Raw genomic sequence first — 22,938 nt, 5'->3', positions numbered from 1 at the left:
TTAATCGAAGTACTTCAATGTCTCAATCCCTATGTATATACTATTAAATTGTATTAAATGACGCATGAAAGCCCTATGCACGCCTATGGCAAGTCACTGCTTCGTTTATTGACGTAATAAGTGGGTTGGAATAGGTAGGGTTATTCTGTGTTATTAGTGTGTTTCTACAGATTAATCAGCAGATATTATGGAGCGGAATTCTGACGGTTGAATATATTTTTTGTTTTGTTTTGTTGTTTTTATTTTGTTTTTCCGACTTTCAACGATGAGGATATCAGGTTACAAACCAAAAAACGAAATTTCAAAAAATCTGCCTTTTGTCTTAACAAAATTTCTCGACTTACTCGTACGTTGTTAGTTTTCTCTAAGGCTATCCAAAAATATCTTCTTTCGGGAGCAGTCGTTTCTAAAAATTAGAAAAACACACATAATTAGCGTTAGCGTTGATTGCTTTCTGCCTCCCTACCAAAAGTCCCTCTACGGAAGTACTTTAAAATGATTTTATCAATTCTGTATTGTCAAACACACATTTGTTTAATGAATTTTAAGCATCTCGCATGAAAATTATTATAGTCATTTTACGTGTAACATATTATGTGCCGCTCGCTTTAGTTTGCTTACCTGCCGTAAAGTGTTTCTCCACAAAGCTCCATAAATTTCGGTATTGCAATAGTTCTGGAGTAATAATGTCCCGAGAAATGGCAATTTACACCTGAAATTCCAGATACCGCAACGATCACGTACATTTATATCGGTCGGGCGCCGCAGTTGCAAATGAAACTACCCAGAAAAGGATTTAGTAAATGTCCTTTTAAATGCACCACATCGGGGTTTCTCAATTCTCAAATAGAAATGCTCGCGTCTGATATTTTCGTATATGTAAGCTTATTAAAAGTATATTTAGTGCTCGGTGGTTATAAAATAATTTGAAGCATAATGAAAATAACAGCAGTATAGACACCAAAGCGTTGTTTCAGGATGCTAAGCATCAAGCTGATATTTTGTAAAGGGAGATGACCAATGTTTTTTCCGAAAATCATATTGGACTGGACTTTTTCTTGGATCCTGCACAAAGAATGGCTTTGCTGCGATTTCTTCTGTTATTTAAATTAAATTCCCTTCATTTTTAATCAAGACGAAATCTTTGGTTTTTCGATTTAAGGGAAAATCAGGCTGTTCCAGTAACGTGAAATGATATGACAAAAATCCAATCTAATAAATGTTTGGATAAAAAAGATAAAAACAGAATTCAGAGGTTACAAAAATCATTCCTACGATTTATACATAGTGTAAGTAGAATATCACATAAGTTGAGGGAATCTAAAGATTTCGGAGTTATCGCCTCGTTCTTATTATAGCTCAGTTTATGAAAGATCGTTTTCTTATAATATCTAAGGATTCTACAACAGTGTCCCTAGACAATTTTTGTTGAATGTCAATTAAAAAAAAATACAAACAGTACCTCCCGGATGTTGGGTAGTGTGTGGAATATGTCAATTGTTAATTCGCATTTAAATCCTTAGATTCTTTATTATTTTTTTTCCATTTTTCTCTATCACTTTTGTGGTTCACTCAACCTTAGTATCATGAAACTTAACTCTTATTTCTAGATATATAATTTTGCGGACATGTTTTGTTTTTGTTTTTTTTTTAAATTATACATTCTTTTGATTCTAAACTTTGACCAGTTGTAAATTGTTGTCAATTTCAATTCCGTAGAAATAGGAAATCAACAAAGAGCTTTTCAAAACCTCTTTTTCAAACATTCTATATTCTACCTCTACCAGCGTAAAAATTTCTACACCCTTCCACTAGCCATCTGCAAACATTTTTTCTGTTAACTGGAGGGGTGAAATTATTAAGATTTGTCAAGGGTCCAAATTGCTTAAAAATGGGGGAAATTATTTTTTTTATTTCGGAAAGGGTATACTGAAATCTGGACGAAACTTTGTTACTTAAGTATGAGGGTGAGTACTTCGTTCGAAATCATATATTTTTTACCGTATTTATCGTGTGTTTTGTTTTATATATGTTTTGTATTTTATTTGTTGTAAAATGTCCTTCATTGGCATATATGTTTTCATATAACTCCTACATACACCAATTTAAGGTTTTGATGGTGTTTGATTTATGACTATGTAGTTCGTACACGAATGTATATACAGGGTTGGTAAAAAGTACCAGAACGTTTAAATATCTCCAAAACTGCAAAATTTGGTGTTTGAAAAGACCTACTTACCTATTTATTTTTGTCGCAATGATCTGTGCACATCAAATTTAGTAAGGTCAGATAATTAAAAAAAAAATTCTATAAATTTTTGAGGTACTGTAACACCGCTTTTCCAGTAAAAAGTAACGGAACGCTTAAATATCTCCAATAATGTTCAAAGTTGGAACGATAACATTCAATGCTAACAGCAATGTTGTCAGACTTCGCGCTGATATTTATAATTATGGGAAACTTTCACGGTTTCACTTCTAAAATTTTGTATTGTAAACCTTGTTAAACCTTGTGATGAATCTTTAATTAATAGTGGCAAATCTGACAACATTGTTGTTATCATTTTTGAATTCCGCAAAATCAAGAATTGATTTTATGGTTCCAGATTTGGCAGTTTTGGGGATATTTAGGTTTTCCAATTTTTTTTTAATATCCACCGGGTGTATAATTTACTTTTTCCCGATAATTTTAAAAGGCCGCTCGGTATAATTAGGCCTGCCTTATTGCATTCGTCAGTAGAAATAGAACAAAATAGAGAGTTTTATTTTTTATCGCTCAACAACCCGCTTGCTTAGAACACAACAGCTAAATTGAAACCTAAGAAAAAAGATAGGGCCCGCGTTCGCTTAAGAAAAGCTATTACTTCGTGTCAGAAATCGCGTTTTCTTGAAAATTCGACTATAGGTTTATCTGACTTGACCAGATGCCGAAGCCTTTTATCTTGAGTTTCTTTGTACGATTCAGCGGGCGGCTTTAATTCTGCTTTATTGACATTTTGATGATATTTTGCTTGGTAGCTCGCTTAGGTTCAGCGCCTTCTATTAATGAAATGCGTTTTAACAAGGAAATCTAACTCGAATTTACTGCTAGACAAATTGTCGAAAAAACAACTTTGTTTTGGAATTTAGGGTATTTCAGTTTATTTAATAGATGAGTTTGTGAAGTTGAATACAATACGGGGGACTTTGTCAACTAACATTTTTTTTATATTTATTTTTCCATTTTATTGTACGTTTTTTATTTTGCTCGAATTAGATAATGTATGCTATGATTTTAGGAGACCAAATTTATAGACACAAACCTCCAAAATGCAGTTTGTAAGATTCTACAGAAAAACGTTGTTTTTTGTTGATGGAATTTAGCGTATTTTAGTTTATTTAATCGAGTTTGGGAATTTGAATGCAATAGCTTTGCCCTAATACAACTTATATTGTTTTATATTTATTATTCCGTTTTATTGTTGGTTTTTTATTTTGCTCCAATGTGTTAATACAATGGAATATAATTTCATAAAACAATAATACGATACAAATATATAATCTTAAAAAAGAACACAACTGATGATAATTTGGGTTATTTTAAGAGAACAAATTTGTTGAAATACACCTCCGAAATGCAGTTTCTAAGATTCTGTTTGTAAAAAATCATTTTTTGCATTAATTTCAACAAACCATGTGGCCGAATTGAATTTGGCAGTGGGCTGACAATAGTAAGGGACTATTTATGTCTGAATTATTTAGCCGATATTTTCGATATTAAGAAAATCATTTCGCAATATTGGAATAGATAAATTAATTACATAAGAAAAAGTCCAAATTAGTGGAGTTCTACAGTCTTGTTATTCCCGGCACATACAAATTAAGGTTGTAGTGCAAAAGCAAAATAATGACACTTGAAAACAGTTGTGCTGGTGGCTCTCCATTTTCCTCCAGAAACGTTGGAGATGATACATGCTTGTTTAAGACATTATGCAGCAATTTAAAATCCCTATTTTTTCCTTTTTCTCTCCAAAATTTTCAAGTTCCGATTTGACATGAAATCCGCGTCACTCTAGGAGCTACACCTCCAACAATTTTAAAACTTATTCTGAATTTATTCCAGTTTGTTGATGTGAACTTGAGATGTTGCGACATCTATACTTTTTTAAAAGTACTAAGAGGTCTCGCAAGAGAGAAAACCAAAGTTTTAAAGATTGAAAGGGAAGCTCTTCTATAGATGCATCAATGGCATTTCTGCAACAGTAAAAGGTTATGGAGTGACACTTCCACTTTAATCTCCACCCAAGATTATTTTGATAATTTGTCGTAATTTAATTTTACGCTCCTTCATAAAAAAATTGTTAGGTATGGTATTACGAAAAAGCTCTTATGTCCTAAATCTGAAACTTTGCGACATTGCTAAAAAAAACAAAAAACTTCCATATTTACTTGCTTAATCCGAAAGAAAGATCGAAAGTGAAGTGTACTTTTTGATTCAAAGTCACGGCGAAAATCGTTTATCGGTTATTTTTGTAATGCGAAAGAAAAACTACGTGATTTGTTTGATGCAATCACATCATAAAATACTGTATCTCTGTTATCTTTCCGATAAGCTTTAAATCCCCGGAAAAGTCCCATCTTCACTCGGCCTTGCGGTTTCGGAAAAAAAGAAAGCAATAAGAAGGGAAACGGAGATCATAAAAGTTTCTGACAAGCCAGCGGATATTTTTTCCTGAAAATTTAATCGAATGTGAAAAATACTGATTAGAGCGTAAGATGGTCACATCATCTTCGAGCAAACAAAATGTTTTTGAAAGGTTTAATTTATTTATGGAGCAGAGAGTAGAAGGAGATTTTTTGGTTAGATAAAAGGTATTTTGAGATGTCTTGGGTAAGGCGAAGTAAAGTTTAACAGTAAAGACCACAGACATACATCGAGAAAATTTGGGTATTAATGAGTTACAGGAAAGCCCTTTTCTCTGATGGTATGCCGTTTTTACAAAATTTTGGCGAAATAACTAAGCTAACAGGACATTTATACAATTACAATTACAATCATTGAAAATAAAAAAATGTAACTCCTTATATTATAGAAACCAGGCTCAAAAATGAAGAACGGCATAATAAAAGTTTCGACCACCTTTTTGACCCACTCTGTATATTTATATAGTAACATCTTGACTTTAAAGGGGGTTTTTTCTTATATCGTCCTAATATTTTTCAGGTTTTTTTCACAAATTTAATATTATATTGTCTTTTGCCTTTTGGATCCTCTCAGTTTTTAAAACATTTATTTAGCCCTGAGACATAAATTATAAAACAAAATGAAGTGTTATTATTCTTATTATTATTTTTTTCTGCACTTTACATTTACTTACCAACTGCATGTGTTTTTAGATTTAAATAATAATTTAAAAAAATATATAATTCATATGTCTTAGCTCACCATTGAGTAGAAGAGACTAAGTTCTCAAACTTCGTTAATTAATTCAATATCATTTCGTTTAATGGTTTTCTCCCAACACCACATCATAAAATTTCGTTTCAAAGTTTCGGATGATAAATGGCGAATGTTTCAGGCCATGCAATTGATGCAATTACATTTCGACGGGTCTTGTATCACGTGTACCCGCAAATGATCTACGGGATCATCAGTGTCGGCGTGGACTGCGTAAAGTTTCTGTCGGAGACAAACTCTTTATTTTCAAGGAGGGAGAAAAACTTGACGAAGAACCAGGGAAAAGTTCTGCGTCCGTACGATAGGTTCGTTAAATTTTTTTTAACCTAATTTAAAATTTTGCAAGCCCTTTTGAAAAAGACCACATTCGTCTGGAAAATTATGGAACTGGTAGGGATTATTCATTTTTCAAACGCCGTGATGTTTTTCTATTAAGATATGATATTATGTGATATGATATGTCCCGATAAAGATGTAAAATAGAAGTTGATAAGGTCACTTCACTCAGGAAATGCCTGGGTTCAGATTTAACGAGAAAACAAAACAAATGGTGAAAGTTTCTTACACTTCTCGATGTCTAAAAGATATTATATGAAGGGCCAAGTATGTAAAAACACTAAGATCAAAGATACATAAAATCGTAGTTAGACATGTACCACAAAAACCATGCAAAAAACACGCACCGTGGAAATGGAAATCCGCGATAGGAAAATCACTATACGACAGAGTGAGAAATGGAGATGTTAAAGGGCATAGTGGAATGAAAGACTTGACAAAATGGGTTAAAATAAGAAGAAAATTCTGGACTATACTGGTAAAGAGAATGAAGGACTGCCAAAAATGACAAAGACAATATATCAGCAAGAAGATCCTGAGGAGAAAAGAGCGATGGACATCCTCTTCAAAAGAGGCTTTGCTAGGATAAACAGGCGATGGACAACCATAAGTGAAGCTGTATAGAAAGAAGATGATAATATGAGTTTTAAATTATCAATCATTTCGTATGTATATATATATATATATATATATATATATATATATATATATATATATATATATATATATATATATATATATATATATATATATATATATATATATATATGTATGTGGCAGTAGAGCAAATTATGTCTGATCCTCAACCATATAAAATTTTGTGCATTTATGATATCATGAAATTTAAAATTTCGCAAAACTTTTTACGTCCTTTCATAAGTTTTGTATTTATTACGACATTTTTTATGATTCTTATCAAAATTACCGAAAAATCTCTAAAAGTTTAAAAAACTTTTTTTATAATTCTAGCATTACTTATAAATAAATAAAGTGTTTATATTTGCAAACAATTTATCAGAAAACATTTTAAAAAAGATCTAACCGACTATATCATTGTATTAAAGTAGAGAATGAGCAAGAGCAACAACAAGATAGACAAGAACAATTTTTTCCTGAAAATAGTAGGCTATTCCTCAGACAAGGGTATAAGGTTATTTGCCGTCGTGTAGAAGCGTTTTATGTATTTTTTTACATTTTTGTCAGCTTGAAAGTTTCAAGATATTAGGTACCGAATTGTAATATTTATAGACATTCAAGGTGGATGATCTTTCAAATATTGTCGTCTTGTGGCGAGAAGGGAATATGAGACTTCTTAGATGAAATGGCTTAAGACAAATGAATTAGTAAGCTTCAATTTCACACATGTGCTCAAACAGTCCAATGCGGATGCATCTTTAAATTGGCATAACCCTGACATGGGATGTAAATCTCAAATTTGTGTGCATAATAACTCCCAAGTTTCTAGCTTCTTCGGCTGATTCTAATTTTTCATTTTGTACAAATAATTCCTAACTATCCTCCAAATCCCCAGGACTTTTTCCAAAGATTAAGAGACACGACTTGGCAACATTTACTTCTAGTTGGTGTTGATTTGCAGCCGCTTTGTTATAATCTGCATTAAACACATTCAAAAAACGGTACCTAATATGGATAACTAAAACCAAACTGAAATTTGTATTTAATATCAAAATATAGATATTGACTAACCAAAATGATGATTCAGTCAAAATCAAAAACAGCGATTTTGAAACGTTTCATTAAAATTTGAAAATAAATACAGGGGTTTATAAAATAACAAAACAGAAAATTTTCACTTCGCTTACTTAAAAAAAATGAATAAGGGTTTTTTTACATTCTCTTAAAGAAAACGCAACTCTTCTGAAACTTATCTGACATCTTACCAAATTCTCGATACGCTAAAGGCGTCTAGTGTAACGATACTACCACCCATCAAATTGAGCGGGGCGAATGAAAAAGTGCAAGTGGGTTGTCCTTTGCGTTGCCGTTAAAGATCGAATCACTTCGAATTACAATTATTCCGCGTCGTCCGCGTCAGAACTTCAGCGACCGTGTGATTATTACCAATTATGCGACCATCACAACCGGAAATTATTCATGCGAATTCGATCCGGCTAGCTCGGGCAATTCGTTAACGTATTTCGTCGGATCGCCACCTAAAACGAGTATGCAGATTAAATTTCAAATTTCCGGATCATTTACGCCTTTCGATTCCATACATAAACCCCGCTTTGTCTATTTTGGTGTCGACGTAGATTCTCGCAGTGTGAGCATTTTCACGGGCACAAGCAAAGCTGCAAATTAAATACCAGAAGTGCTCCTTCTATAACGTGTTTCTTTAGCTGAGTTAGTTTTTCTAACACTCTAAGAAAACCAGTTGCGACATATGGAACCAAAGAGATAATAATCACGAAATACAGAAAAAAAAAACGATGTAATAAGGCAAGTTTGGTGGATTTTCACCTGAAGGCAACAGGAGGTATTTCTATGATGAGGTCGGCTCGCAGGCAACCATGAACATGTCCAATAAGTGCTCTAGCATAGGGGTTCTTTGCTGGTGGTTTGCTATGAAGCCGGTTTCTTTAAGTTTGGTCTTCTTCCAGTGAAGTTCCCTATGGACTATACGCGTTTATGACGATTGTATGTTTTATGTGTTCATCGAGTTTGCCAAATCAAACGTCCTGCAAATGTACGACTCACTAAGAACACAAAACCCACACAGGTAAGGATGAAATATTGAGATCTAGGATAGTTGACCACGAAGCAGCATAAAATGGTCAGACGCTATTGTTGTCCCTATGGAAAACCTCACTGAAAGAAGTGAAAACATTGAATCAATCACTAATAAGCTACAGTACTTCTATCACAGATTATGTTAGTAATGATTTAGATGGACTCCCGAATCTCTCTAGGTTAAAAGAATGTGCTACATCCAAGTGCTTTGGTCTTATCCAATAAAATCTGGCGTCTTTTGGTGGTGATGTTTAGATACTCCTGATGTCGTTATTTGTCGAATTCTGTTAGTATTTTAGTCTGGCATGCTATAGCGATAGTACCATTTACCATTGGGAGATTTTGGGGCCAGTACGGGAGTAGGTACCATAACTAAGTGGCAAGCGGAGTGTGAATTACGGGATTATGTTGTAGGAGGTTCGTGGGATATGTGCTAATTTCTGGTTATGGGATTTGGGTTGAGAAAGAACTAAAGCAGCCACCTTTCTTAGAATATATGAAACCTTAAATCCAAGAATAATTTCAAAGAAATTAGTCAGTGGTAATTGCGAAGACTTTAGACAATATCGAAAGTCAAATAAAACCGAACTCTAGTAAATGTAATCGTAGTCACGTAAGCGGCGTCGAACGAGGTCGAGTTCTAATTATCGAAACGTTACGCACTTTGTCCCTTATTAACAGAAATTTCCGCCGTGCTTAATCGTTTAAAGTCTTAATAAAGATTAAATTCAAGGATCGAAATAAGTCCCCCTCCGAATTTGCTGTAATGAGCGGGCGACCTTCGCTTTCCTGTTCAAATAGCTGTACGTGCCCAAGTGCCTAACGGGCTTGGTTTTTGTGCAATGTAACAAGCTTCCAAAACATGTTTCAAACATTGCCCAATGATATTGCGAGCACATCATCGAATCGTAAGATGTAAATATTGTTTTTGCTATTTCCAAATGGATTCCTACTTGGTTGTTGATGAACTTGCTGAGCTTTTAATAATCATCTTGTTGATTTTTTCAGAGCTTGTCTGAGACTGGTCTGTATTTTACTCTGTACTTGCTTATATACTGTTTATTGTTACAGGAGAATATGAACATTGTCTCGGAGGACAGATTTCTCTGCTGGTGAAAGGTAAAAAGTTCTGAGGTGCTTAGCGATTTCTGATGTGTTCATTTATCTGCTCTTTGGAGTGACTTTCCGACTGTTTTTCTTATTATCTCTAACGTGGACATTATCTAAAAATAGGATATGTTAGGTGTTTTAATTTTGGTTTTAGTGTTGAGGAGATACAGCTCTACAAACAAGAGAGTTGGTAACTGAACGGTGATGTGACAGTTATTTAAGGCTTAACGTCTAAACTGAATGACCAAATGTTAGTTTGATTTTCTGTTAATAAGAACATCTAAAAAGGGGAGGTTATTATTAATTTCTCATTCAATTGCAAAACGTATGTTAGGGTGTACAGAGAAATTGTTAAAAAAAATCTCGGATTCTTTCTTGCGATTGCTTGTCATAATAGAGAATCCAAAGTTGTTGCTGATCTGCCATAAATTTGACCGTTACAAGAAAAATATGTTCTAGACAAGCATTTTTCAATTAAGATTCGATTCAATATTTTTGATATCTTTAATATTTTAATATATCTGAAATAATGTAGAAAGTTTCAGGAATGGCCACTATACGTCCATACTAACAAAAACTTTCGATATTTTTTAAACCTTTTTTTGAAAAATCACCCCTTAAACAGTAGCGCTTTTTTCTTTTTTCAGGCCTTAAATTGTCAATCAAAAAATAGGAGCTATTTCTAATATATTCTAATTCTAATAAACAATAAGTAATCAAACACATACCTCTTTTCATTTTGTTTAACTACAGAAAACAATTTGAAATTTTGCTCATCGAGTAACCCAAGAAGTCCTTGCTCGGTTTCAGGGTAAATTATTGGGAAAGCAATTCAACATATAACTCTTCGCCTAGACCTAGTACTCGTTTAAAATAAAATGTGGCATATGTGTGCTAAACAGTAGAGTTGATAAAATCATTTTGCCTCGACATTAGTAGTCTGAGCTACTAACCAAATGTATCTTTTTTTTGCTAGAACAATTGAAAAACTTATAATTTAACCGAATTAATAATTAATTTTCAATTTATGCAATTTAATGAAGGCATTTCTGGGAGGTTAGAAGGCTATAAGATTTTGAAATTTAAAAATAATTAAAACATTACATTAAATTAGGTGTCAACACAAAAATGAATGGATCAGATTTGTATTTGTCTGCTGATTCCATCTTTCTTTGTTCGATTGTTTTTATTTATTTATTTATTTTTTGGTAAATCTGAGAGGTCCTGATGTCGTAGGTGGGGCGCTAGTGGTGGGGTGTCGGGGTTGTTTAATTTTAATTAATTTATTTATTTCAGATTTTTCAAAAATATGTACCACAGCCCCAAAAATCTTATATTCCTATAAAAGACAGTTTGATCGCATCAGAAATTCATGTTTTTTCATTCCGACCCTTCAGAAATACTTTGTGTCGTGTGCACAATATTCAGATTAAATTGTCAAGTTACAAAGCCACGGGGAAAAACAGAACAAAAAATTGATACCCGTCTACCAAACGATAATCGCGTAATCTCCCGATAAACCATCGGAAAATACGTCGGCGTATACCTTAACCCGGCAAGAACGAAAATTCTCGCATCATTCCCCTCATTGTTGACATAATATATGGCATACAAAATACCTAAACACGCATTTTTCTTCCCTTTTGTACACGTCGGCGCATCCGACGTCGGTTCTATCTTTAAAATTTGTTGACATTGTTGCGCCCCGATACTTTGCATACTTCCTACAAACGGGAAAAGCTGCCAGGAAATTTTCCCGTCGCTTCGACGCGAAATTTCCGCGTAAATTTACCGTAGCTTCATTACGTAGGCAGCGAGATAGCCTCCGTACTACTAAAATTTCATATTAAAATGCTTCTGATGACGTTTTATTCTAAAAACATTGGGTTGTTTCAATTAAGTAGGTACACGATCCACTACAAGGAAAGAAGTATCGCGTTTGGAGCATTTTGGTATAATAATATTTACTAAAAAATGATATTAGTAAAATAATATTTTTCTTTCATTTCCATCTCCGATTTTTCTGGAACATCTCCAGAGCTTCTCGGAAGTTTAAGAGTTTCTAAACGCCATATTGTTAAGAATCGATATTAGGTTTAGAAGGTCGAGCTTGCCTATTAATCAAAATTTACTCCGATTTGCTAGACCACTTTCTTAAGATCCTCTCCTGAAAGTAATGGTAATTCTGTCAGCCTCTATTCTTCTACTATTAGTTTATATTATTTTGTAATTGGATATGTTTAATGTGTTAAAAGCTCGGACTTTTCGAGTCATATATATTTTATGAAAAAAATCCAATCCCCGTTAAGAAGTGCGTATATAGCCAGAAAAAGATTGTCATATATGTTATGTACTTAATGAAACTTACGTTAAATATGAAATATTCATTTATACTGTTAAATTAGGCTGTTTCGCACAATATACAGGGAGAATGAAAAAACAACAATAACTTTATATTTCAGTCCACTCGTTTCTGGCAAATCGTCAAAAATAGTTTTTCTTTTACTGCAACAACAATAATTATTTACAAATTAAATCAGAACAAAAACACTAAGAATAACAGAACACACTAAAGTAAAAAATTCTTTAACTATTCTAAATACTGCTGTATGTGACCATCATTTTCCGAACACATTTCTCATACACTCTAATTGTATGAATGTCTTGCATTTAGTAACGTTTCCGGATTGTCTCTTAACTGATTGATCGCCTCTGAAATCTTTTGCCGAAGTTCCACTACATTTTTAATGTCCCCAAAAGAAAGAAATTCTTAATGATAAGTCGGGCTGTTGACTGCGACGTTCCGTATACAGCCCCTAAGTTATTCCATATTAAGAAAGAGGCACCGTCTTGCTGGCATATAATCAGCGCTGATATATTTAGGGGTGAATTTTTTATATATTGTTCTATTTGGTGCTCTAAGAGTTGCAAATAATGATCTCCGGTTAACTTTTGACCTACAAATATCGGACCTAAAATATGCCCATGTATAATACCATACCATTATTAATTATTTGGTACCCCTGGGTTTTTATTTTGTGTATTTGTCTAGGATTATTTAAAGCGTATTTTATCTATTACGACCCTTTCTTGTAGTGAACGAGCTTTCATCAGTCCATAAAGTGTTTTTCAAAAAATTATCATTCTCATTATCTCTATTTAAAAAATTTTGAGTTTTATAAAATGTAATTGCATTATATTTGTATTCTTTCAAAACTGAGTGGATTGTTCCCGAGAAATACCTGTCTCTTTAAAACACTACGATTCCGACATACCTTTTTGGCTTTACCATTTTCTGCAAATTTCTTTGCAAGTCTTGGAAATAACTATTTTGTAGCAGCTCGGTGCCCGTTGTAATGTCTAATACACTGACGACGAGATGCGGTTGCACTTTTATAATTCAGAACGTATACTTCAAGCATATCACTCCTTCCTAGGATGTTAAATTCGCGAAAAACCATTTTAATAACAATGACTTGGACAATAATTCAACCATCAACGTTGTTTATTGATTTTGTTTGTTAGTCATTGCACTCTTTGAAATTATTTTTGCCGATTTGTGAAAAAGAGTAGACTAAAATATAAAGTGTGTTATATCATTGTAATCGGAATAAGATATTGTATTAACCACTTATATAATATACAGGGTGCTTCATTGAAAAAAATATGATGTTGGCTTGTATGTCAGAAAATCGATAGTGTTTTGTTTTATACGTCACTTGGAAAAAACTTGGCTACTAACGCTACATTTTGTTTTTTTCTTTGCCTTGATATTTCTAAAAACAAAAAAGTTACAGCCAATTGACATTAATTACTAAATGAATAGTTAAAAATTAACCGCTAGTAAATAATACATTTTTGATTTCAATTTGCAATAACCAACAAATGTTAGGTATTAGGTGTTTTTTCCCAGTGCAGAACAAAGGCAGCTTATAGTATTCATAAAAATCATTTTACCCATAAAAAGGCCTTTGCTGTTGTTTTGCTAGCTACCAACTAGGGAAGTGGGGATAACAATAATATTAAAAATAATAATAATAGTTTTTTCGCAAATAAGCACATTCAAAAAAAGCATTAAATAAATAGACAGACATAAATTATAAATAAACCGGGGAAAAGCTCAGGAAATATTAGCAAAAGAATATTTATTTGTGAGCTGAACAATATACATAAATCAAAAAATACAAATTGAGGAATTTTAAGTTTTAAGTGTGTGGTGCATAATAGACTTGCAAAAACAAACCATATGGATCTTAACTAAAAACATAATGAATTGTAATAATAAAATAACCCATTCTTTTATTTTCTTTTTATGTTATTGTAGGGTTTATAATACCTACACCTATTACATACATAGATATTTGTGTTGCATCTTGAAATATTTAAGTTTGTATTTGTATTTTTCTATGGTATACTTTGTTGTTTTTTTTATTAAATTTACATGGAATTTGGGCATAATGGTGAATTCATTTTTGTTCATTTCGGCTTGTAAATACTCATGCAACAAATTGCATCGACTACAAAAAGTAGCAGCCGCAGTTTTAAATTGCAACAACTTGTTACGTGAAAATTGGGTAACTTCAAACCTGCACACCGCATCGCGTACCAAACTGTGACGGGGAAGAAATGGTCATTGATGGATTTGTAATACCTAGATACGTCAATTCGGTTTGTTTACAAATCTATTGAATCGAGTCTATTGAAGTGGGCTTCATCGCTCACTATCTGTCACTTTTCGGTTATTTTGGCGAAGATGCAATTTTTTGTTGGGCACATTAATACATAATTTTTAATTGATTTTTAGAGAAGTTTACGTACGTACAAATTTTAGCTTGAACGAGTATTATTTCTTTAGCGTCGTTCATTTCATATAAATGATTTTGATCAATGGCATGCCACAATCTGCAGCAAATTCACTTAATTTTCTTTTTGCCGATGATTATAAATTATTTCGAAGAATTCGACTGCGACTTGCTGCAAAAGGAATTAAATGAAGTAATCAAATGGTCAGAAATAAGTAAACTAAGTTGCAATATCAGTAAATGTTCAAGTCCTATCATGTATCAATATAAAATAAAAGATATTATAATAGAACGAAAAACAGAAATGAGGGATCTTGGTGTACTTTTTGATTCCGGATTAAAATTTAATAAACATATAGACAGCATAACAAAAAAAGGTTACAAAATGTTAGGCTTTGAGGTTCGAAATTGCTCCGGTTTTCAAAATAAAATACAAAAATATTCTCGAATATTGTTCGATTATCGGGATAACAGGATTCTTTATACAAAGATGAATTAGAAAAGATTCAGAAGAAACTTTTAAGGTACCTTTATTATAAGAAGTATGGTATGATGTACTCTACGTAGTTTTGACTGAGGAGTTCGGTGTTCGCACACTTGAAAAAAGAATGAAAATTGCTGAAGCAATATTTTGGTATAAACTGGTTTAGGGCAGAATAGATTGCTCTTTTCTAATTAGTGAATTAAGATTTATTGTGCCTACATATTTAACAAGGAATACTATCACTTTTGAACTTCCTAGAGCTTACACTAATCTAGAACAAAATAATTGACTGCGTGATGTGGTCATTTTTCATATTGGTTTCTGCAACTTTCGAACTATAATTTTGAACAAACTTTAATATCGCTGTATCTGCTCATATTTCTTTTTTCTTTACTGTTGTTTGCCAATTTACTGTTATACCATAACTTATAGTCTAATTAACTATTAAAAAGTAGCATGTTCATTTATTAGTTTAGTGCTAACTGTTAATTGATTGTATTCTGTTATTGGGCGGTAGCCTGTTGATTGCTTTAGTTTAATAAATAAATAAATATGTCGTAGATCGGTATTAAACATGTTATTTTGCATTTAATGGAATTTAATTAATTAATAACAATACATTTGGGATTAACTTTTCGCGCTTGACAATTCCGCAAATTGCTGACGTTCAATTTGATTATTATGAGATAGAAACGCCCCCGAGAATATTCGGTTAATTTAAGAGAGAGCGGCACAGTGGTCTTAACAAATAATCGGGCAACGGAGCTGAAGCATCCTTAACCCAGATCGGCGTTACTGTGGCAACCCCTTAATTAACAACAACACGTGGAGTATTGTATGTAGAGTTGGCAGTAATAAGGATCATAAAGCGGAGAGAGTTTCCGAGTAAACGCAGCTGGTTAGTTAAGCCGAGATGAAAAATCGTTGCCACTTGGACGTAAAACCCATCGTAATTCCATCAAATACGGACCAGTGGTTTTGATACAAAATTGTTCTGCTCCTCCCGTTGCCGTTCTTTGTTGTTGGCGGGCTTGTGAAATTCATCACGCAGTTATGAACATCTTCCAAACGGGATGATCGAGATACGGCTGGTACGGCCACGGTCTTTTGCGATTTATTGGGTTTTATTTTAAAAAAGCAATATTCCAAATTATAATTTTACTACTAAATGCTATTTTAAATTGGTTTTCACGTAGCGGGCATAAAAAGTTTGCTTCCTTGAGCAATTTAGATCCCGCTCATCCGATCTCATTGAGTTCCATAGAAGTCTTAAAATTATCAACCAGGAAATAAAGGGCCACAGATATCTTGGTTATTTCTTTTATTTTTCATAGCAACTTCCACAGATAATACTATTCACAAATCTTTTGAGAAGATTTGTAAATAGTATCCTGGTTATATAAAACCAAATAATATAACCATTAACTTTTTAAAGCTTTATCTGACTGTAGCTTTTTTTTTTAAATTTGGCAGTTCAACATATTAAAAAATATGTATTTCTACTCACTACTTGTAAAATGATCATTATGAACTGATCAGTGTCACTTAAAGGCTAAACTTAAGACGTTTCCGGTACTTTAGTGGCGTGTTTGGGAGCGATCAGATGTTGTCGGTGGTATTCTGACAATTGTCAGCTGTGATATCACATGACACGTCATTAGGTAAACGTATAAGTGCTGTACGACAACATTTTATCCGATGTACAAAACAAAACTTTCTCTTATTGACATTAAATTGTTAGTTAAGGTATAAAATACTTTTATTTTAATCTAACACAGAATACGTTTCGAGACGAATTCATTGGTGACGCGTGACGCAACATTTCATGTCCAGAGGCGTTTTTCTTCATTTTTTGAAATAAATGGAAACTCTCATGGCAAGAGGGTTTTAAATATTTTCTAAATTCTATATATGCCAACCAAAAATGTGAATTTCTTGCTGCCTTATCCAAGCAAAGCAAATTTTTCAGTGAAGAACATTCCACAGTACTGCCACGTTTCGCATTCTGTAAGTATATTCAAATACTTTGAACGGAGGCCCAATACTATTGGTTATAGTTACATTGCGTATTGAAATACAATACGAAAAACGTTTCGGAATCATTGAATCAAGAAGTCTGGTATTTTATGCTTTTAGACGTTTGTTTATTATAACTAGTTAAATAACGAGAAAGTTTGAATTACAAGCAGCTGACAACTTGACATATAATTTGGAGAGGACTACGTTAGAACCCTACTATTATATGCCGTTGAAGTTGTCAATTTAATAATATCACACTTATGTAATATGTGGCAACATTGTACCAAAATTTGTTTAACTAGCATAAGGCAATTACTTTATTTTATTTGGTATGCTTTATTTTCGTTATGACAGTTGTCTTTTGTGTCAAAAAGTAAAGAAAAACAATTATCGTGTGAGAACATACTCTCGTAATTTCCATCAATATATAGAGGTGTTCCATTTAAAATAAGAATTTTACCATTCCAGAAAAGACTACATAACCTGTATATAGATACTATATACTTAAGAAGTTGAAATAAATACAGGAAACTTTGGATTGAAAATCGATTAGTCAGCAACAGGAACTCGTGACTAAAGTTTCGTTTATCAAACTTGCGGTCTAATGTACTATTGTATCATGTAAATGTAAATGTTTTAGTCATTTTTTTGTTTGTATTAATCTGTTTATACGGAATTAATAGCTACGAACTTGGGGTAATTAATCTTAACAGACTTTTGCTTGACACACAATTTTCAGAACCAATCGCTAATGCGATTTTAAGACTTTAAATTCTTTAAATTAACCTAATCCTATCGAATCTTGTGCGCGCAATTTCAGATTCCGGGATAGTGTAATTAGACCGAATCATGGCATTTGGCTTCCCTAAACTTTGCTCGTTAACAGGTTAACTTTTAGATATCGGAACGAAATTGGTCTCAAATTGCCAAATGTTCGAAGCGGTTGATATCGACGAAGAAATGTTTAATTTAAATCGAACGGTAAAGTTAAGTTTCCCTAAGCAGTTAACGATATAGACAATTTGATGACTGTTTCGATAAGTTCTAAAGGACAATTATCCTCAAATCGGCGTAATGACTAAATTTTATGTTGGTACCGATTTGGTCTTCGGCTTTGTTTTGCTCAAAGATAAACTTAAAGTAATTGTCACTTGATAATAATTAGATACTATTTGTGAATGCAAACTTGGTTCGACAGAACATCTATGAGTTGTAAAAATTTCCCGTTACCAACTTGGTACACATTTTACTAATGAATAATAACCTAACGAATCAAAAAATTCTCTCAAAGATGGTCTTTGCCATGGAGACTACTGACTACTGAAAAGTAGCACTAGATGCAGAAACTAATCGCTTAAAGCTAGAAGATTTTTGAAATATTGTGGACCGACGGGAGCTAAGCTGAATTTTCATGCTTATATAATTCGCAATCTCAAAATCTAAAAGAGGATATTACATCAAATCATATTTAATTAACATTAAATGTAATAAATAATAAATACAATTCAGGTTACCGATAGAAATCCCAAGCCTCAATACAAGATTGATAAGAAATGGGAATTAAATCTTGTACAAAAAACATAAAATGATTTGAAACTATTTTCAGTACTGGTTTAATCAAATTTAGTTTGGCAAAGAATTTTATTAACTTTTTGAGGTTTTTCGTTATATTGCGTGTCACTAAATCCAGCGGGAAAATATTTATATTTCCAGTTTTATTTAAATTAAAATTAAATCACACTAAAACTAAACTAACCAAAGCAATAAAGTTCTGTATTAAACTAATAAAAATAGAGAATTTAAGAACGACATGATGAAGATTTGCTTAAATATGTATAGAAATATAGAGCAGGTTTGGAAAAATACGATGTTTTGTTGTTTTGGTTAATATTGGTATGTATTATGAAAGTGTTAAGTCGTTATTGTCTAACATATCGTCTCCTCAGGGCAACAACAGTAAAACAAGTTGAGAATTTTTATATTTGGGATTTGGGAAATCTCCATCTCCAATTTTTACTTCGAAATTATATAAAAAAATCAGTTTAACATATTAATGATTAAAATATGAGTAGTATGAGTGTTGTAAAAATCTAAAATTAATAATGATATTTAATAGAACACCGCGATAATAGTCATATTCTACTGTATCACTAGCAACATTTATGCCACACTTTGATAAACGTATTTTATTATTTCAGTAACTTCTTGTATCCATCAAAGTATTTGTTTATACTTAGAGCCGCCGATACTGGAAGAAAATAAGCTTTTTAATGGATGGTAATTTAATTAAAACAAAACTGGGAAAAATGACATTAATCCATAAAAAATTATGTTGAAATATTAGAGAAGAAAATTGTGAATGGTACCTACTAACGTACTATAAACTACCTAGTATACCAAATAATAAAATGGCTTGTGTAGATACATGCATATCGTTAAATGGAAATCCAGCAATTGACAGCTAATTCTTAATGACTGTAACTAATTAAAACTGATAGTTGTTTGCGTTTTTTGTTTTATGTTTTCTTATGTGCGTTTTCAAAATAAAATCTGGACTTAAATTGACTATTATTTTAAGTGAGTTTAAGTTTTTTTTAACGGACAGTACCTCAGACATTTTTAGCTTGAAATCCGCCCAGCAACACCCAAACTATGGGACATGTATGTATAAGTATATCAATCCCAGTATATTTCGCACAAATTTAAAATTGACGACTTTTTGACAAGTCTAATATTTCCAGCGGAATTATAAATTTAATAACCGAGATATTGATATTGTAAGTTATATAAATTTTTTATCGATCACGATGCAATGACCTTTAAACTTTATATTTGATTCGTTTCATTCATTTATCTACTACCATCGTTTGATCGAATTTTCGTCGGGCCAACGAAACGTTTTATGCCCGTAACGATATCCGAAGAGAATTTTACATTCCGCTATCATTCTGTTCGTGTTCCAAAGTTGGAAGTCGCCGCTCGGCAAGTGAAGCGGCTGATCTGATCAAGACGATATTAAAAGTTTTAACTAGTTAAACTGTCTTCCAGCCGTGGCAGTTTCCTAACGGTGTAATTAGAGTGTAGTCAAGTCATGTCCACAGTTCGTAAATTATAAAGGTTTCGCCTTATATACGAGCGCCATGTCTGGCATTATTACGTCGTTCGTAAAAGCAATGATTCTGGCCTATTGTGAGCAAAATGTTCAATACGGTCTCCCCATGTTGGGTGGAAATGTATTGTTCCTTGCGCGTTATTCAATGCAAAAAGTTTTCGGGTTAAAATTGGATTAGTCGGTTGTTTCGTCTGAAATGGGGCTCGGCATAATAAATATACCTTTTACACGTCGATGGAAAAATCTTTCCGATATACAGGGTGTTTCCTTAAACTCGATTTGGCGCGTATAACGATCCACTATTCGATCTGGAAACCCATAGGAGATACGAAAAAAACTTTCGTGGGCTCTCCTGAAGATTTAAGATATTACAGTTTTTTTAATACAATGTTTCCGAAAAGTGTCCCCTCCGACAGCAACGTTGTTATTTTAAATGGAGCACCCTGTATATAGTGACATTATTGGAATCCTTGGTTGAAATAAAGGGCACATAAAAAAGCCTATTCAAATTTTGCATAGTTTATGCCGAAATTGATATTATGTGTTTTTTTTTCATATTTTGACTGCCCCATATTAAATTGTGTTGTGGCGCTAGATGATGCACTACTTAATCAGTTTTAATAGGTGGTTCCGTTTTTTTTCAAATGGAAACCTCTATATTTGTATTCAGATATCAATTCTAGTATAAAAAATAAATATTCGAGGTTTAAATTCGAGGTATAAATTCTTGTTGGACTTAAAGCTTGTTTGCAATATTACGTATTTTTCAAATAGCAAAGACATGATTCTACTTCTTTTAAAGATATAAGACTTCATCGACCATTCAAATTTCTTACCTTGGTTAGTTAGCCTATAAACTTTATTTATTTATTTTTGTTATTTGGTATTTTCAATCAAGCTAAATAATTGACCATTAAATGTTTCTTCAAATATGAATTCTGAGGTTTTGTTAAATCTGTATTGTTAGCAATAGGTTTTATTCGTATATCTGGAGTATTATATCTTTAACGGAAGTCGCATCGTGCCTTTGCTATTTAAATATACCTAATATTGCCAACAAGTGACCTAATTGGGTAGCTTTAAATTCAACAAGCATTTATACGGGTTTATTTAAACCTCGAATATCTCAAAAGTAATTAAAATTTAAATATAAGGTAAATTACAAAATTACATTGTTTTTTGTCCTAGAATTGATACCTGGTTGTGTTTCATTTCATTCGCCAAAACGGCACCATCTAAAGGCTGAGGCGCATCTGTCAAACTCATATCTGAGTAAAAATACACGGTGTTCCTCGCGGGCGTCCAAACACCTCTAGAGGGCGTCCAGAATGCCGCCCCTCCTAAACTGTAATAGAAATTTATTTATTTTTTTCACTAGGAGGTCTTGCTCGTCATTGCCCTAATGTGAGTTGCACTTGTTGTAGCTATGAATCCTTGATGTCTATATTAGGACCTTCTGTGGTAGAAAACGAAAAACTGCAGCCGTGGTTGGCCAATTTCTTCAAGTTCAAACTTTGGGGATCGCCATTTAGCATTAGTACAGGCCAGAAATCAACTCCAAGAAGTCCGAGGTAGGAATGTTGGTGTGCGAACAGTTCTTCGAAGATTAGAATTCGGTTTACAAGCTTGCAGGCTACATAGTAACTAGACCGAAATGGCTTCGACGTCACCGAATGGCCGAGCTCACAGCAATGGCGAACGTTCTTTTACCGACGAATCCAGATTTTGCTTACATTTTCCAGATGAACGGAAAAGTGCGCGTCTAGTCCCAGTTTGTGTCATGGGGAGGGTTAGTAATAGTGTGGGGATGACTAACTCGAGCGCCAGTCACGATCACTATAATTGTAATTAAGTTTGTTATAAAATAAGTTAGTTAAGTTGAAGTTAAATTGGTTTGTTAACAATAAATAAATTTGTTTGTTGATTTGGCTTTTAAAAATGAACCGATGAACATAAATGACTAAAACAAAAGATAAACTTTAGAAAATAACAAAAAATTTGGTTCTACAGGGAGTTTCAAAATTATTTTATTTAATTTTTTATTATTTGAAATTAAGGTCATGGAGCAACCATTCAATCAACCCTAACCCTAAAGTTTTCAAAAAAAAATTCTGAAAATCAGCATAAAAATAAAAAAGTTGTGATTCCTCAAAATAAACCAAAAATTTGCCTGGGCCGTTTTTTGGCACCTAAATAAAGATCGAATAGGTACAATTTCTCTTAAAAGCTCATTTACTCTTATGTGACTGTAACCTTTTCCTAGAGCTTTCGACTGTTTAGCACACGTCATTCTTCTAAATAAAATAAAGTATGGAGTCGGAGGACCACCATTGTTGAACTAAAGCAGTTGCTCTTAAAAATCAATAAACTTTTTTTTCTGAAAAACTCGGTGTGCTGCAGGGTAGCAATTCTCAGGCCCTTGCTCTTTATTATTTATTTATTATTATTCGTTACGGACATTTTTAACGCAACACAAAATGTAAAAGCCATTCTTGAAAAAAATAAGATATGTAGATCTTGTTATATATTGAAAACCCATATGTCATTGTTATGTAATTTTTTGTATTTAGAACGATTTAAAAATATATTCTGGCACCACTTGTCAAACTTAAAAAGAGTATTTCCATATAAAAAAGCAATAAGGTTTCTTCTAAATGTAGATTATACTCAAAGTTATCGAGATGACAGATGTCATCAATCACTGCACTGTTGTGGTGTTTTATAACATACTCTCTCTCTCTCTCTCTCTCTCTCTCTCTCTCTCTCTTTCTCTCTATCTTGACGACGACCGTTGCGTTTTTGCTATTTTGTAATCTACATACATATTAAATTTTAATACAATCTTGAATGTTTTAGTATATTAGACACATGGAATAATGATTGGTAC

The 22,938-nt window shown here is 32.8% G+C and overlaps 2 protein-coding genes across 5 annotated transcripts in view; one reads left to right on the top strand and one right to left on the bottom strand.

Annotated features, from left to right (window-relative positions):
• LOC132696193 (schwannomin-interacting protein 1 homolog) overlaps positions 1-22,938 on the bottom strand; it is a 195,409-nt gene that overhangs the window by 110,916 nt on the left and 61,555 nt on the right. For 3 of the 4 annotated variants that reach the window (XM_060660891.1, XM_060660892.1, XM_060660894.1), the window contains one exon: positions 345-406. The exons of the other annotated variant lie outside the window; for it this stretch is intronic. The gene's annotated coding sequence lies outside the window, so the exon portion shown is untranslated. The remainder of the gene's footprint in view (positions 1-344; positions 407-22,938) is intronic. 4 annotated transcript variants of the gene reach the window in all.
• The window catches only part of LOC132697160 (facilitated trehalose transporter Tret1-like), a 51,376-nt gene continuing 43,007 nt past the window's right edge, over positions 14,570-22,938 (top strand). The window contains exons 1-2 of the mRNA XM_060662453.1: positions 14,570-14,640; positions 21,476-21,622. Coding sequence (XP_060518436.1) covers positions 14,570-14,640; positions 21,476-21,622 — 218 coding nt within the window. The remainder of the gene's footprint in view (positions 14,641-21,475; positions 21,623-22,938) is intronic.

Source organism: Cylas formicarius, unplaced genomic scaffold (genome assembly GCF_029955315.1).
Source record: "Cylas formicarius isolate icCylForm1 unplaced genomic scaffold, icCylForm1.1 PGA_scaffold_1__22_contigs__length_36826433, whole genome shotgun sequence".
In the NCBI taxonomy this organism is placed as follows: Eukaryota; Metazoa; Arthropoda; class Insecta; order Coleoptera; family Brentidae; genus Cylas; species Cylas formicarius.
This window is presented reverse-complemented; position numbering and strand designations above follow the sequence as displayed.